At 36.3% G+C, this 17454-nt stretch overlaps 1 protein-coding gene across 2 annotated transcripts in view; it reads right to left on the bottom strand.

Annotated features, from left to right (window-relative positions):
- The window catches only part of MAPK14 (mitogen-activated protein kinase 14), a 61771-nt gene that overhangs the window by 34582 nt on the left and 9735 nt on the right, over positions 1 to 17454 (bottom strand). For both annotated transcript variants that reach the window (XM_072945131.1, XM_006202071.3), the window contains exons 2-3: positions 4558 to 4687; positions 685 to 743 (exon numbers count right to left, since the gene is read on the bottom strand). In XM_072945131.1, coding sequence (XP_072801232.1) covers positions 685 to 743; positions 4558 to 4687 — 189 coding nt within the window. The remainder of the gene's footprint in view (positions 1 to 684; positions 744 to 4557; positions 4688 to 17454) is intronic.

A 17454-nucleotide genomic window follows, 5' to 3' on the forward strand; every position in this document is an offset into this window, starting at 1 on the left:
GGTGCATTCTGTACAGCTTCCTAGAAGATCCTGGCGGTTTTCAGTCCAGCTGCCCACAAGGTGACCAACTTAATAACGCACCCTTGTAGCAACTTCCTCTCCCTCCCTGTTTCACTTTCCCTAGCCCCTGATTCTTGGTTCCTGAGAATCTCAGACTCTGCTTTCCGGGGGGTTCCCAGGCTAAAACAACACAGATGGTCAGAAACCTAGAGAATTAACACTATCTGTCAGCTTTCTAAACACGTGAGGCCCGCCCCTTGTCAAAGAACAGAAATCCAATACTTGGAGGCTCATAATACAGTTCTAGTACCATTTCCCACACACAGGTGGGATAAGAGAAAGGGAAGAACCCATGTGGAACCATAGCTCCATTACATTTCTCCATTTTAAAGTAACAATTTGAGAATAAAAATCATGGTCAAAACTCCCTATACTCTTTTCTATGGAACTCTGGCAAGGACCCAGCACTGTCTCTCCAAATAGGAGACAAATGTGCCTGAGACAATGAAAATACTAATATACACCACACAGAATATACACCTCTCGTATCCATTCCCAATCCCCAGAAGAGTTGGATGACAGGAATAAAGAATCTAAGTCGGATACTGCTAAGTGGTTCAGGAGTAGAAATGGGCTGCTAATCTTCAACCTCTAGCTGAAGAAGGCAAAGACAAATTTACTTACACATCATTGAATTCCTCCAACGACCTTGCAGGTGTGAAAACATCCAACAGACCAATCACCTATATGAAAACAAAAATCAAATGATAAAAAAATACTGAACTTACTATAGGACCCATCAGGTCTTAGTCATTTTAATAGGAACTAATTCCAAATCCTGCTACCTTATTTCAATAACATTACATTATCATATACTTAATAATAACTCCAACTTGTTTTTACCCAAATTATGTTTTTGTTTTTTACTTGTTAAACATCACCTTCCATAATAACCTATTTTACTATTAAAATCTTACTAAATACCCTGTCAAATTTTAATTTCCTTAAAAGGGACACTTTTTATGAGATTAAAGCTACCCGTGTTACATCAAAGTATTTTTAATGTTTTATGGGCTTTTCCAAATATCCCTTCTCTATTGATTCTATTTATGGAGTATTAGTCATAAATATTGCAAGACAAAAAGTTTCCTAGCATTAAAATAGATCTGGGGAACATTCTATAATCTATTCATCTCTCATTTCTTAAATGGAAATATCGTTTTAATTCAAGTCATATTTTAGCCTATTTCCTTACTTCTTCTGCCATTATATGATTTCAGACATTTAAAAGTAACCCAAGAATTAAATATTTAGAAAAGACATTTACAATACAAATAATCAGCAAATCTCTCTGATGACTGTTCTACAATGATCCAAAAGCTGACAGACAGAAGTAATACATCTTTATTAAATTGGTATACACTCAAAAAAACACTTTAGCTCAGTGACTAGTCAAAGACAATATTTAATATATTTAACCCAAGTAAACCAAAACAATCACTTGGTCTATCATGGTAAGATTGAATCTAAGACTCTCAAGTAAAATTTATGAAAGGGTTCCCTTAATTATTTTAAAACTTTAAAATGTATAAATCTCTAGGCCCTTAACTAGGCAATATTTGTGGTACCTATTCAGACAACAAAAGGATGCAGCTAGCAGGCTGCTTCCCTTTAATCTTTCCTTAGAGCAGCTATTAATAAGATTAAGGTCAAAAGTTCAATCAGCAATGGACCAGCTAAGTTTGTTCAGAGAATAATTCTTACAGTCACAGAGGACATCCCCTAGCTCTTGTAACACATAGGAAAGTTATATATGTTACTCATTATCACTAATAAAAAAAAATAACTTAAGATGAACTATGGATTATGAATCAGAGGCATTTTTTAGGTAAAAGATCACATGTGCGTTCTGGCACCTAAAAAATCAATTTTTTTACCAATTACTTACTTAAATTTTTCCAGAGTTTTAAGCTCCTGCTGTTGTCTTTGGAGGCCTGGCTGCAAGGTAAAAATTGGATAGTAGCCCAAAAGGAAAGAAGGAAGGAAAGGAAAGGAAAGGGGAAAGAAAAGAAAGAAAGGAAGGAAAGAAGGAAGGAAGGAAGGAAAGAAGGAAGGAAGGAAGGAAAGAGGAGAGGAATTCCTCTTAAAATCCTTGGTCAAGCTTACTTGGAAGCCTTGGTTCTTCACCTGGCAAAAGTATTTTGACATTGTGTGAACCTAACAAGCATTTGTAGAATCGACCAAAATTCCAGAAATGTTCTACATTAAGTCTTTTGGCCCCATTCCCTCTTCAAACATTTGCCAACACAAAACTATGAAACATTCAGCCACGTACCTTCTTTTGTTCCAACAATAAATCACCAATATCTAAGTATAAGTGACTTTCTACATGGATACTGTGAAAACCTAAACATCTTAATATAAAAGAGGGGCTGCTACTTAGCAAGCTGCTTGTAAAACAGCTTATATAAAGTGAAATCCTGTTTTCCTTTTACTGTCAGTCCCATTTTTTTAAAGTCCTGCAGCCTTGCCTAAATTAAAACAATTGCATCCCATCACTGTGGCCTCTTGATTTCTACACATAAAGAATGGCCCAGATGTAACCAGCCCAATATCATGTAAGACATATTTCAAAGTACCTCATCACAGAAAATTTAAATATGAAATACTAAAGAAGGTTGTTTCTATGGTAGCGCACAGAGAAAAAAATGTGACAATGAATATATATATGTTCATGTATAACTGAAAAATTGTGTTCTACACTGAAATTTGACACAACATTGTAAAATGATTATAAATCAATAAAAAATGTTAAAAAAAAAGGTTGTTTCTTATGATTGCTAGAAAAGCCAAGGCATAGATTCAGATAATCTAAAATAATTTTTGCCCTAAATGTTGGCTTAAATTGACTATGAAATAAAAAAGCAAAACAATAAATTACAGTGTTAGTAACCTTCTAAACTACATGTTCTTAAATTGGCATAGGTAACATCAGTGGGACCCTGGGGCCTCCTGAAGGCGCTTTGGGGTTCCATAAATGTTTGGTTTGCATTCCATTTTCAAAGTACTCTTTACATTTAAAAAGCTATAACAATGTCTCTGTCACATTTATTAATGTATAATGAAAAACAGCATACACACTCAACTGTGTTAAAAACCAAATGTAAACTATCAGTTAAGCTGACAGGCCATTGATTTTATGCAGACTTTGGAAGAAAAGTTTCTCCTGCCAGCTTTTCCCACATATCTCAACTTCTTATAAACATGTCACTGATTAGAAGCCTGCAGCTCTGCACTGAGCTTTTAAAAATTCAGGTTTGCACATGAATGCTTAAATAAAATTACACCTAGGAATAGATGTTATCTGTGGAAAACAGGATTTTCTCAACAGTACGCAATTAAAACATGAAAATAAATAAGATGCTGCAGCTGTGATTACAACAGCGTGCATAACCCGATTCCAAATTTAAACTGCAATGCTATCAATTTAGAAGAAATCTGTACTTTGTGAAACAAATGCATGCTAATAAAGTATCACATATCTGTGACTTTTTTCTTACTATGAAGAAAAAAAGTTTAATTATTGAAACAAAGTCTAAATAGCCAAGTAATATATTTACAGATTTTTTTTTATCCACTCATCTTGGACTGCACTATCTTTATTTTTATTTTTGTTTTTTATATTTATAGATTTTTGAATTTTTTTCTAGACAGTAACCATTAATAGGGTCAAGTGACTAAAATCTCTATGGCCATTGTTTCTACAGTGCTACAAATTTTACAGTTCCTTTCATACAGCAGTAACATAAATCCTTTTTAACTTGATTTTGAAATTCAGGAAAATAAGTGTCCTCAGTCAATTGTTTTTTCACTTTCAGTTAATATTTCAACCGCATCCATTTACTTATGGTATTAGGATGTTTAAGCACTCCTTTGCAGGATGGCATTGTCTTAAATTTCCAAACTGATAGAAAAGAAAACATTGTATTTAACTTAAACAATGCCTTTGTCACATTTATTAAAACACCTGAATCTGGTAAAGCTGTCTTTTGAAAATTAAAAAGAAAAGTTATAATATTAAATTATACATAAAATAACAGCCATCTTTGAAGGACATTCCGTGAACCTAAGGCACTCTTCCTAAAACTTCACTGAACCCATAACACAAAATACCTTAGATTCCTACATTCTGATAATACAGCCTTAAGTAAACCAGGTAAAGAATATAAAATTTCTTTGTAATATTTTCTGTTAAAAATCCTTACAGAGTTTGTGTTGTACCTCATAATATATTCTTTTTTATTATAAAAAAAAGTTTATACGCTTTCCCTCTGAAAATCTTTAAGTAAAACTTGAACTCCAGGAAGATGTACCAATTTCATCCTAAGCCTTTGCGTGGCTACCTGACATAACACAGCGGCCACTAGCACCCCAGTATGAGAAGGATGGTCCAAAGTTTGATGTACTCTAATGCATTTCCATTTGTAGTAATTACAACACAATTTTTTCCAGTCTATTCAACAGCAGGATTTATTCTTCCTTGAATTCATAACTTACATTTTCATGTTTCATATGTTTAAGTAACCGCAGTTCTCTGTAGGTCCTTTTGGCATGAATAATGGACTGAAATGGTCTCGATAGCTTCTTCACTGCGACACGTAACCCTGTTTTTGTGTCAAAAGCAGCACTAAGGAAAAAAACATTAAAAGCCCATCATTAAATGCGCTCTAAATACATCAAAATTAGTATTTATAAGGCTATTTCATTTCCAAATTAAATGGGTCTATAACAAAATACAATAATGTATAAAGATAAAAAATAAAATGACCTATAATACCACTATCCAAAGTAATCGTCTGTTATTATTTTTGGTGTTTTCTTCTCGTCTTTTTTTTTTTTTTTAATGCATCTAAATCTAAGATCAGCAAACTTTTTCAGTGAAGGGCTGGATAGTAAGTATTTTAGACTTTGTGAAGCTTAGGATCTGTCTCAACCATTCAACTCTGGCTGGAACTGAAAAGCAGAAGATAATAAATTTTTAAGTGGATGTGACTGTGCCCCAATAACACAAAAATAGGCAGCCACCTGCTCTAGATGAGCCAATAGACTGGTACACAAAAAGCTGGATTTTCTCTGTCTTCTCTGCCCAGGCTTCCCTGCCACCTTGCCACCATATGCTGTCTGGTCAGAGTAGAGGCTTTGAAAACCACCATATTTTCAGGACAATGAGTTGGCACAAAAATTTCTTGAGCATCTACAAATTTTCTATCACTTTCTAGAAGCTGAGATACAGTATGGAGTAAGTCAACATATCACTGCCCACAGGGGATGGGGGAAGAGGGTAAGAGCAAAATAATAAAATGATTTCAAATAGTGATGATTGCTATGACTAAATAAAACAGAATAATGGGCAAAAGAGAAAGCTGGTGGAGTTACGTTACATTAGATAGGATGTCTGAGGAAGCACATTTGAGCTGAGACAACTGAATGATGAGAAAATAGCACCACTAAAGATAGAGGGGAAAAGAGCTTCAAGCAGAAGAAAAAATATTATCAACATTTATTGAATCTTTACCGCATACCAGGAACTGTTCTAAGCCCTTTACATTAATTTTTTTAATTAACTCTTTTATTCCCCAACACCCCTAAGAAGTAAGTACTATTATCATTCCCCAATTTACAAATAAAGAAACTGAAGCACAGAGAGGTTAAGTAACTTGCCCGTGGTCACAAAGCTAGAAAGTGGCAGAGCGAGGAGTCTGGATCCTGAGCTCATACTATTAACCACTTTGCAATGCTGCCTCTCAGAAGAGCAGGTGCAAACCAAGGGGGAAAGAAATGAATTAGAAAAAATAAGGCATGCTGGAGTACAGAAGAAACATGGTCTGTGTAGGTGGAGCATGGGGAGCAAGGGGAGAGTGGAAAAGAAAGGGGTCAGAGATAGAGGCTGAGGCTAGATCATACAGGACATGTACAGCAAGAAACTTGATGTGTATTTTAATTATGTTTAGAGACTGGGCTAATTCCATTATGCCTCATCCTCCTGTTTATCTTGGTCTCTAAAGGGCACATTCAAGACTTTCAGATCATCCATTATGACCAAACTATCTTCCCCATATGACTGTATTTGCTCCAGAGGTTCCCTTCCCTTTACTCCCAAATCCTTAAACTATGTTTCTGCTCTTCAACTCCGAATCTGTAAGAAACTCCTGTAAATCTTCAACTCCTTTTCCGAAACTTTCCTCCACCTCTTTGCTTTAACAGAAACTAGCCTGTACCTTGAAGACACTACTTCTCTTATAGCCCTGCCATGAGAGTGGATATTCTCTCTCATATCCCAAGTACCTCATGGCTAGCAGGTGGGGTAGATGTCCTTCTTGCCAACCATTTCCACTTCCAGACCATCACTTTCCCCTTGATTTACAAAAGCTCCTGCTCATGACCGTTTCTGCCTCTTTGTGGCTGTTATCCACTGACCTGGAATTTTCCACCATTCACTGAAAAGTTAGTTTCTATCTCAAAGTCTCTCTCCATTCCCAACTTCTGTCATCATTCTTGGCAACTTCAACATCCAGGTGGAGGATACGTCCAACTTCCTGGCCTCTCAGTTTCCTGACCTCTCCAGGAAACTCCACCTTATCCAACCACCTCCATGGTCACACCCTGCACCTCTACCACCACCAAGAGCTGCCTGCTTACAAAACTGTGAATGCCAGCACTGGTTTTCCATCACAAACCTCCTATGCCTTTTAGTTTACTTCTAGCTTCCCTGTACGCTGACTACAACACTTCATTGACTGTTTCTATCCTTCAGCCCTCTCCTGTCCTCATTTCTGTTCTTGCCTGGCTTAGCCTGTGTGGGGGCTTCCTTATGCCCTCCCACCCTCTCTCTCTGATGTACTTACCTGGATAAAGTTCAACTTTGGATGATCCCAACTATTTGATTCTCTTTGTCTGAATCTAAGAACTAACTCTGAAGAAAAAAGAATGCACAGTCATACAGACTGGTTTTACTCTTAATTTCTGAACTTAACCTCAAATGCTCTCAATACTGCCACTTTTTTTTTTCTATTAAGTTCACTTTCCTACTCAAAGTCATCATTTGACACCATCTCTTTCCTCAAACTTTCATTTGTACACCCTCCTTCCTCAGGAGCTGCCCTTGTCTTCACTGAGAAGAAAGAAACCATCAAAAAGGAGCTCCACCTGCCTCCCACTAAATCTGCAAACCCGTGTGCACTTGGACCCATCTTCTCTGCTTTCTCTATTGCTGTAACTGAGGACACATGCCCTTTCCTTTAAAAATTCAAGACCTCAATCCATGCTTTGGTGTCATCCTCCCTCATCTTATCAATGACTTCACTCCTTTGTTCCCCTTCTCTCTTCTTTCTCAGCTTCTCCCTATTTCCTGGATTGTTCTCATCTAATTAAGTATGCTCTAGTTAGTTCCCACCCTCAAAAAACAGAACATTTCCCTTGGAAGCTCCCCATCACAGTTAAAATTCTCTCCTGGTTCTCAAAGTGTGGTCCCTAGACCAACAGCATCGATGTCATCTGGGGATTTATAAGGAATGCAAATTCTCGGTTGCCATCCCAGAGCTACTGATTCAGAAACTCTAAACTCTGTATTTTATCAAGCCCGTCACATAATTCTAACACACAGTGAAGTTTGAGGACCACTAATCTATATCTCTGCTCCTCTGTAGACCAACAGCATTGGTATTATCTGGGGGCTCCTTAGAAGTGCAGAATTTCAGGCCCTAAAGTAGACTCTACTGTTTGAGAAGATCTCCAGGTAATTCACATTTGTCTTAAGGTCTGAGAAGCACAGAACTACAAGATCCACACAACTTACTCATTTCCTCTGCTCCATTCTTTCCTCAATCCATTCCACTGAAGCTGTTCTTTTCGGGTCATTATTAACCTCTATTACCAAATCCAAATGGCCACTTTTCTGGATTAGCCACCGACATGGTTAACACTTCCCCTTTCTCTAAACACTTTCCAAATTGCAGTCCACATCAGCACATTCTACTGGTTCTCTATGACCTTCATGGCAGCTCCTTTTCTGTCTCCATTGCACGTGGTTCCTCTACTCGTGCTCTGTATGCTGGAGTTCTACAGGGTATGGTGCTGGGCCCTCTTTTCTCCTCTCTCCTGCATTCTCCTAGATGATCTCATCTGTATGCATGACTTTAAGTTAAATGCCATCTATATATTGAAAACTCCCAAATCTTTGTGTCTCACTGAAATCTCTTCTCAGAATCTGACTGCGTACATGGCATCTCTGTATCAAAAACATATAAGCAGCTTAAAATTAGCAAGTTCAGGCCACCCAGAACTATTCCTCTCCCTGTCTCCTTTATCTCAAGAAATGGACATTTTATTCAGTTACTTAAGCTAGATATTTGAGTGTCATCCTTTATTTTTCCTTTTCTTCCAGCCTCCTAGCCACCATCCAAATCTATCAGAAAGTCTTATGGTTTCCACCTCCAAAATAGATCTCAAATTCAACTTCTCTTCACTTCACTGCTACCACACTAGTCTATGTCACCCTCATCACCAGCCTGTTTTCTAAGACTGGTCTCCCTGCTTCCTGTTTTGTTCCCTTTTAATATACTCTCCACAAGCATTCAATATAATCCTTTAAAACTATAAATTAGATGACACCACTCCCTTGTTTCAAATCCTTCAAGGAATTTCCTTAGCACATAAAATAGAATACACATCTCCTACCACAGCCTACAAGGCTCAGGTGATCCGACCACCATGACCACTCCACCCTGCTCCTGTGCTACTCCTTCCCTCCCCTCAGTCACTATGTTCTGAATGTGCTGGTTCTTTTCTGTTCCTTAAACTCTTCAGTTTACAGGTAGTTCCTGGTTCCTGAGACGCTCTTCTGCCCCACTTCCATCTCTACTCCACCCCACAGATAAATCCTTATCCAAGCCTGGGCTTAGTCACCCCCCTTCAGAGGTGCATTGAAGGGTTATTATAACTGCCTCAAGCTGTTATTCTGTCGTCATTTCCTTCCTCATCCTACATAAAGGGGTTCTCTCCCACTCCCCTTGTTCCTATGAGCCCATGAAATAGTAACTTCTTCCCTCCTGGAAGTACCAAGTATGTTCATATTCTTCTCTGAACCCCTCACTGCTCTAGTGAGACTGGGAAAGTGGCCACTGCTCCTGTGTGACCCATCCCCTTCAGCTCTCCACCTCACATTCTGCTTACCTCCTCCGCTGGTGAGCCTGCTGGGGTCTCCTGGAGCAAGGAATGTAAACCGGTTTCTAACTGACCTGCCTGTGACTGAGTGTGCAAGTCCAATTCAGTATTGAAGAAAGAAGCAGTCTACTTGAGCCACCTGTCCAAGTCATTCTCCATGCCAGCTTTACAGTAATAAAGTACATATTTCACCTGTATTTGACCCCTGTATCTATTCAGCAAAAGCAGGCTAGGATTAATCAGTACCCTACAGATCCCAATAATCACAATTTATTACTATATGTTTATCTACTATCCAGCAGTGGTTAAATAAGGACTGGGGCTTTGGTGTTAGACTGTCTGGATTTTAATTCCAGTTCTGCCACTTAGCAGCTGTACAATCTTGAGGAAGTTAATTAAATTCGCTCACCCTCATATATAAAATGAGAATAATGTTTATATTTAATCTGTAGGATGCTTGTTAGGATTAAATGCAGTAACGTCTGTAGTAGGTTTAGCAAAGGGCCTGGTCCATGGTAAAGCTCAAATATTTGACATTAATAATACCTGCCTTTCCCACTCATCATAAGCACCTTGAAGGCAGGAAGTGTCTTGTTTTATTCACTATTATATTACATAAGACTTAGTTTAATGCCTGGCATGTGGCACATTCCCAATAAATGCTTAACAAAAGGAAAAAAGACTACTTTATAATGTAGTTTTCTGAAATATGAAAGAAAAAACTTCAGCTTTACCATTTGGCTCTCAACTTTTATAAATTCAACAGCATCCAACAAGAAAATGATATTAATGTTAAAAACTTACATTTGTTAAGTGCTTTTTATGGCTAAGCACTGGTTTTAGATCTTTACATCAATGAACATCTTTATCATAACTTTACAAGAAGACAGTATTATTCCTAGTTTATAGATGAGAGAACTAAGGCACAAAGTGGTTAACTAATGTGCTCACGTACAGAAAATGGCAGAGCTGGCATTCAAATCCATGTGGTATGTTTCACAACTGAACTCTTTAACCACTAAACCATAACAGAAAATCAAGTTCAACTTAGCTAAAAGTTCAGCCCATTTTAAATATATTCTAATTGTATAGACCCTGCTTTTCTAAAATGATTCCTACTATAATTACTTTTTATATGGAAAAAAGTTTTTCCTGTAATCTTACACCAAACTGGGATAATATTAATGAAAAGTATTTCATGAGAGGTAACTTTCACTCAACATGAATTACTTTATTAATGGGAAGTTTCCAATCCCTGAAGTTCTACTACTGCCTATGAATCTAAAACACTAAAGGATTCAATGATGTAGTATCTCACAAATACCAAAATAACCACTTCCTTAGTACTTACTGAAATACCTTCCTCATGAGACTCTTTGTGGATACAAAAGAAACAGTAGACATAGTACCTGATGCCACAGAACTTACCATCTAACTGGGATGATGAAATATACATATATGAAAGCAAAGAATGCCCAATAATACCCTGCAACTACTATAGTTGGACACTTTTTTAAAAGTTGGGCTCAAAAATATATAAACTAAGTTTAAAAATATACAAAATATATAAGTTGGGTTCAAAATACATAAATGTTCACTGTAGCCTGTTCACAAGAACAAAACCAGAAACTGCCTTAATATCCAATACGGCAGAGTTTAAATTATGGTACATTCTCATGTACCATATATCGCAGCCATTAACAAGAATCTTCACATACTAATATGTACGTATTATACTGTTGATGGGAAAGAGAACAAGTTTCAGAAGTAAAGAATGATCCCATCTGTGGGGAAAAAAAAGTATACTCATCCAGGTATACACACATAAGCAGAAAAGAAATGTCTGGCATACTCAGGACTCTTGACATTTTTGCTTTTTTTATATTCTCCTATCCTGATTTTTTTTTTAAAAAGTGAGTTTATGTCTTTTAAAAAGTCACTAGTAAAGTCATAATCATAAGTCATCTGTGCTTTTCTGTTACCCTAAAACAAACAAAAAGAGGCATGCTTTCTAACTTTAATAAAACCTCTATTAACAATTATATTTCCTTCAACTGATACTTACATGGCTATACTCAGAGTATATAAATTTGTATCCTCCATACCTAAGCCACAAGCATTTTCCATTCTACTAAACAATCATTTATAATAATTTCATTAAATATCTGAACCACTATCTATACTCATTCTCAATGATGGACATTAAAGCTATTCCATTCATTTACACAAATAATACAAATACTACTACAATGGACATCTTAATTCACATTGCTTCCTCCGTAATTGCATGGTTTCCTTAGAACACACTAACAATTTTTACTTCAAAGTAGAAGTACACTCCCACCTTTTAAAACATATTTTACTTACCAAAGAGAACAAGCACGAATTGTTCAGAAAAACTGCTTTTTGCTTATTAGTTAGTAATCCTCATGGCAAAAACTGCTGAGGCAAAGAATATACGTCCCATCACTGCCTCCACCTCTTTATGTATTTAACTTGCTCCGATCTAGCCTCCTGTTTCTATCACTAATCAAAGCAGTTTTTGGAGAAGAAATTGTACATTTCATCCTAAATTGAACACTGTAATTATCAAAACAGAAATTCCTAGTAATTTTTTAAAGATCACCTGATAAAACCAATTGAGGAGAAGAAACTTAACTTCATTAAACTACCTGATACTATGCCACATTATGTGAAATGTTTCATTTAATCCTTATAATAACTTTGTGAGATAGTTATATTTACTTTCCCAAATAAGAAACTAATGGTCAGAAACCTTATTAGCAAGTCACCGAAGGGCATATAACTCGTATATAGTGGGAGGCAAACCCAGATCTGTTTAATTTCAATGCTCACTCTTTTTCCAAGATACCAACCTGGAACAACCCCAGGACAACCCCAGGATCAGCTACTGGCTTTGCCTTTATTATTGTACTTACTAGTATTACCAGTTGGGAAGATTCCTCTTAATCACATTTTAAAAATTGTAACTAAATTCAAATTAAACCTTGTTTTCATGAACAACATCATAAAATGGAATTATCTTTATGATGATCAGGTTCTCCAAACTAAAATCCAGGACACATTGCTTAATAAGTTTTTTTCCTCACTTGTAAATTCACAAAGTTATAAAATTAATTCATGTTTTATAAAAACATTGCTATGGTAAAAAAAAATTAAAGGGAAAGATAAAATTCATTAAAAGCAGATATTATAATGTCAGAATGTCATTGTCACTAATTGATGCTGAATGTGAGTCCACTGCCTAGGACACAATAATATTCACTAAATAAAATTTAGTGTTTTGTTACACATTCACACTTTCCTTCCCTCTCCCCTGTCCTGAAAAAATTTGGTTTACTAGATTCTTAACACCGTAATTCTAATTTTTAAGTTTACTTACATATACCCTGTTTTACTTCACAATGTATTTAAAGTAACTGAGAACTGTATATATACAATTTGACATAAGAGTAACTGATTAGGGGGAAATAAATAAGTAAGAAATTCTGTATGGGTGAGGATAGCACAAATGCATATCATGAGGTCCTTTCTGAACACCCGTTAGAGGTGGGCCCCAAATTTGGCTCTGAGTCCACTAAAGCCAACACAGAGAACATAACCAGTTAAGACATGAGTCACAGGAACCATAAAATAAAAACAAACCAGGTACTTGGAGAACTGAAGAGAGGCATAATTATTTCTGTAGTAAAACTCTTCTGTAGAAGAGTTCCTCCTGTGTATGTTTATGAAGGAGACACTGTATAATGCAGTAAAAATGTCCTAATCAACATCCTTACACAATTATAATAGTGGGTTTCAGATGGTTCTTTTCGTAGAGCATCCATCAGTGGAGACTGTTTCCTAAGGCCAAAATACAATTCATTACTAGCAAAGGCAGGAGAAGACAAAACAGCATGGTGTGCTGCTCTCTGACACTTCTCATCCAAGAGGAAATCTCACATGTTTTTAGAAAAATAGATAATAAGCTCCATATTTATCAGACAATCCTATAAAGATGGTTTCCACCAACTGAGCTTTTGGTAGGTATAGAGACATAGGGACTTCGTGTTTATGTGCCATGACTGGCACCTTGCTTGGAGAGTGCCTATGTTGCAAGGTAGAAGCAAATCAGTATGCTTTAATAGCCAGCAGACTCGGTAGGAAACAGAAGAGAGAACTTCTTAAGAAAGGTGAGATGCTGCCTAACGAGGTCAACTGCCCACGTCCACAGAGCATAAGAGTACAAATGACTGCACCAACCAGGATTTTCATCAAAAAAAAAATTTAGGTTTTCTCCAATAGAATGAAGAATGAGCAAACACCTGGCAATTAGCTGAGTAATTTCTGGGGGTCATAAACGGCTTCACAATTTCCTTTAATGGTCATAGATGACTTCTCTAATCCCTGAATGATGTTAAGGAAAAGTGAACCTTTAATAATGGTTAAGAAGACAATACAATTTTACTTATTTTTGGAAATTAATGAAAATATTTTAATGTATTAAAATCCGTAGTTACACTGAATTAACAAATTCTCAGTAACACATCAAACTCATTTACATATCTACTTGGAGAGAAATAATCTGCAAAAGATGAAATCTGTTTTCCATAGAATTTTAAGCTTTTTTACAATTGAATTCAGGTTAATTGATAACGGTTTTCAAAATGTGCCTTCTAAATAACTAATTCAGACGACTAACTTGGAACTTTCTCTCTACCCATAATACTTGATACAAATTTCAATAAATACCATACTGGAAATATTTTTGGCATACATCTCTACCACAGAAACCTACTTTTTCTTCCTTCTAAATTCAGACAAATGTGCAAGTATCACTGTAGTTTTGATGCTATGCTCTGCACTTCCATTTTGGAAATAATGTCATGAAAATAAAGGCAAAAACTAGAACTCAAGTTTTGACTTGGGAATTTCAAAAAATATGTTTCAGAGTAGCAAGGGACTTAAAATTGACTTTAAAAACTCAATATTTGAAATATTGGCAGCTTTCTTTTGGTATCTTCACTAACTCTCAAATACCCTGCTTAAGTATCTACTTAACACTTTGATTTTTAAATCAAAATGATCTGTTTGCACAATATAGTATTTAAAAACAGAATTCAGTTTCTTACAATAACTTTCATACTGATAGAAAGAACATCAGATGGTATTGTTACAAGTATGTGCAATATGACCAATCCCCAGTTTCAGTTTCCAAAAATTCCTCTCAAAGAGGCTTAAAACATAAATGACACATGAAAAACCTTATCAATAGTTAAGTAGCCCAGAATGGAAAATAGGAGTCACTTAATTGAAAACTTGCCTTGCAGAACTTAAAGTTCAAGAACTTTTATGCAAATTCAATATTTTCACAAAAACCTCATTCAGATAGGAAAACGTATTTGTGATAGGATTTATCAGGGACATTAGCCATGGGGCTGGGACTCAGAAGGACAACATATATGCTAAAACTTGTCATTCCTAGTCTGGTCCAATTCCTGCAGCAAAAGCTTCTAAGCTACTGGGACAAAAATCTTTTTCACAACTGCTTCAATTTTTACAAAGCTGATGAAAACTAACATTCAGTAATGTAGAAATTTACTTGGTTTGCAACCTGAAAATCCAAAACCATCTGTGATCAAAATGCAATCAACCTTCATTTGCTGCAAGCTCCATTTGAAAAAAGAATGATTTTGTACACTTCTTCACTGAAGCTTTAAAAGTTACAGTGGTGTCAGTTAACACATTTCTTCGATTGCAAATGGAAGTGTATATATGCATCAAGAACAATGGTTTTCCCATATTGATTGCAAAAATATTTTGCATGGATTATTTTATTTATCTTACAGGGGATTATTTTCTAAAGCCTTATTAGAATGTTTCCACCAGGGGTATATATCTTCTCTACTTTTATGTGTTTGAAAATTTCAATAAAAAATGTTTTAGAATTAAATAATTTTTAAATCCCTTCAAGCAAACCTGAAATATTAAATAGACTAATCATATATTACATTCTAACTATTTAGTATTACCATCCATCAACTCTGCCTTGCTGCTACAATTAAAACTTTTTTACAGTAATAGTGTTCATAGATTTCATATCCAGAAAAGCACCCTACAAATATATGCTGTGAACATGACTATAAATGTACATAACAGGCATTAACATATCTTCACTTCTTTTGGGTTTTGCTCAGTCTGCGACTCTCCATTTTATATGACATATATACATATACATATATGTTTTTTTACAGTAACACATAGGAGTATTAGTTATCTATTGTTAGATAATAAATTACCCCCAATTGTGGGTTAAACAAGATTTAGTATCTCATAGTTTTTGTGAGTCAGGAATTTGGGAGCAGCTTAGCTGGGTGGTTCTGGCTCATGGTCTCTCCTGAAGTTGCAGTCAAGACGCTGGCCCCAGCTAGTCATCTGAAGACTTGACTGAGGCTGGAAGATCCACTTCCAAGACGGCTCGCTCACTTGGTGTTGGCAGGCCTTGGTTCTTTGCAATGTGGACCTCTCCATAGGGCTGCTTCAGTTGTCCTCTCAACATAGCAGCTGGCTTCCCCTAAGGCAGTGGTTCTCAACAGAGGGCAGTTTTACCCTCCAGGGGACATCTGACAATGTCTAAGATGTTTTTGGCTGTCACAATTGCGAGTGTGTGGTGAGGGTGGCGGATGCTACAGGCATCTAGTGGGTAGAGAACAAGGATACTGTTAAATATCCTTCACAACAAATAACTATCTGGCCCAAAATGCCAACAGTAGCAAGACTGAGAAAATGTCCTAGAGCAGCTGATCTCAGAGAAGGAGCAAGGCAGAGGCCACAATGCCTTTCATGATCTACTCTCAGAGGTCATACTCCATCATCCTGCCACATTCTATACTTTAGAGAAGTGAGTCACTAAGTAGAGCCTTCACTCAAGGGGAGGAGAATAAAGCTCCACCTCTTTAAAGGAGGAGTATCAAATAATTTATGGCCATATGTTACATCATTACACTTAGCAACTTCATTTTTTTCAAACGTTTAAAACATCTTGCTCACTTTTAGGAATACTAAATAAGAACTTTTTCAGTGCCCTAGGGAAAAAGTCACTGAATTCCATCTAACAAAGCTGCATTAACAAGGCTACCGAATAGTCCTTGTCTGCAATATTTTGATGACCTGATCTCAAAAAACCCTGTTAAGCATAAACATAAGCCATCTGATATAGAGAAAAGTAAACTAGTAGTCAACAAATTTGAGTTCTGGTTTCGGTTCTGGTACTTCTTGGCCAAAGCTTCTAAGAGTCTGTTTCCAAATCAATAAAATGGGGGTGTCACTAGCCTTTTTTATCTTACAATGTTGTTCTGAGGCTCAAATAAGATAACTACGTGAAAGTACTTTACAAACTGTAAAAAGCAGGTAGTAAATGTTCCAAGTGGAAATGAGTATGCTATTATATAATAGTTTCATGATCAGCTTCCAGCATGGGATTTATCACACAGTAAATTCTCAATATATATATTTTAGGTCTCTTGTTCTCACATTTGAGGTTGAGTGTATGTTTGAAATAACAGTAAAATATGGCAGATTATTAAAATATAACCGAGGGTCCAAATCCTTGATCATCTGTTGTCATGCTATGGATAACTAAAATATAGTTTCTACAAGTTAAAGTGCACATTTATTCAGCAATTTAAGATACAGGATTTAAGAACTACTATAATCAGGAAAATAATGTAGCCCATACTTTTAAACAATGAACTGGAAAAAAAGGTATTCCTTTATATATTTGTTTCCCAATGTAGACTGTGAGGGGGAGCAGAAGCTATAATTTATCTGTTTATCCTCAGAATCTAGCCCTGTGCTCAGAACATAATGCAAGACTAATAAATACACACCAAAGCAGACAGTTCCTGACCTCGAGGAACTGAGAAATCTAGCTGGGGAGTCAGAATGAATAGATATGCACATAAATTACTAGACTTTTTACAAAGCAACACATTTGCTTCCTCCAATCCATTCTGAAACACTCCAGTCAGACCAATTTTAAAACATTTTCCCTTGCTACTTTACAACTCAAGAAATTATAACAGCTTTCTATTGCCTAGAAAAATGCAGTTGCCTTAATCCTACCCCAGACCTAATTCTTAACTTCTAGGGGTAGGACCCAAGCACCTGCATGTTTAAAATCTCCCCACAAGTGATTCTGAAGCACAACCAGACTGAGAACCACAATTGGGT

This window comes from Vicugna pacos, chromosome 20 (genome assembly GCF_048564905.1).
Source record: "Vicugna pacos chromosome 20, VicPac4, whole genome shotgun sequence".
Classification (NCBI taxonomy): Eukaryota; Metazoa; Chordata; class Mammalia; order Artiodactyla; family Camelidae; genus Vicugna; species Vicugna pacos.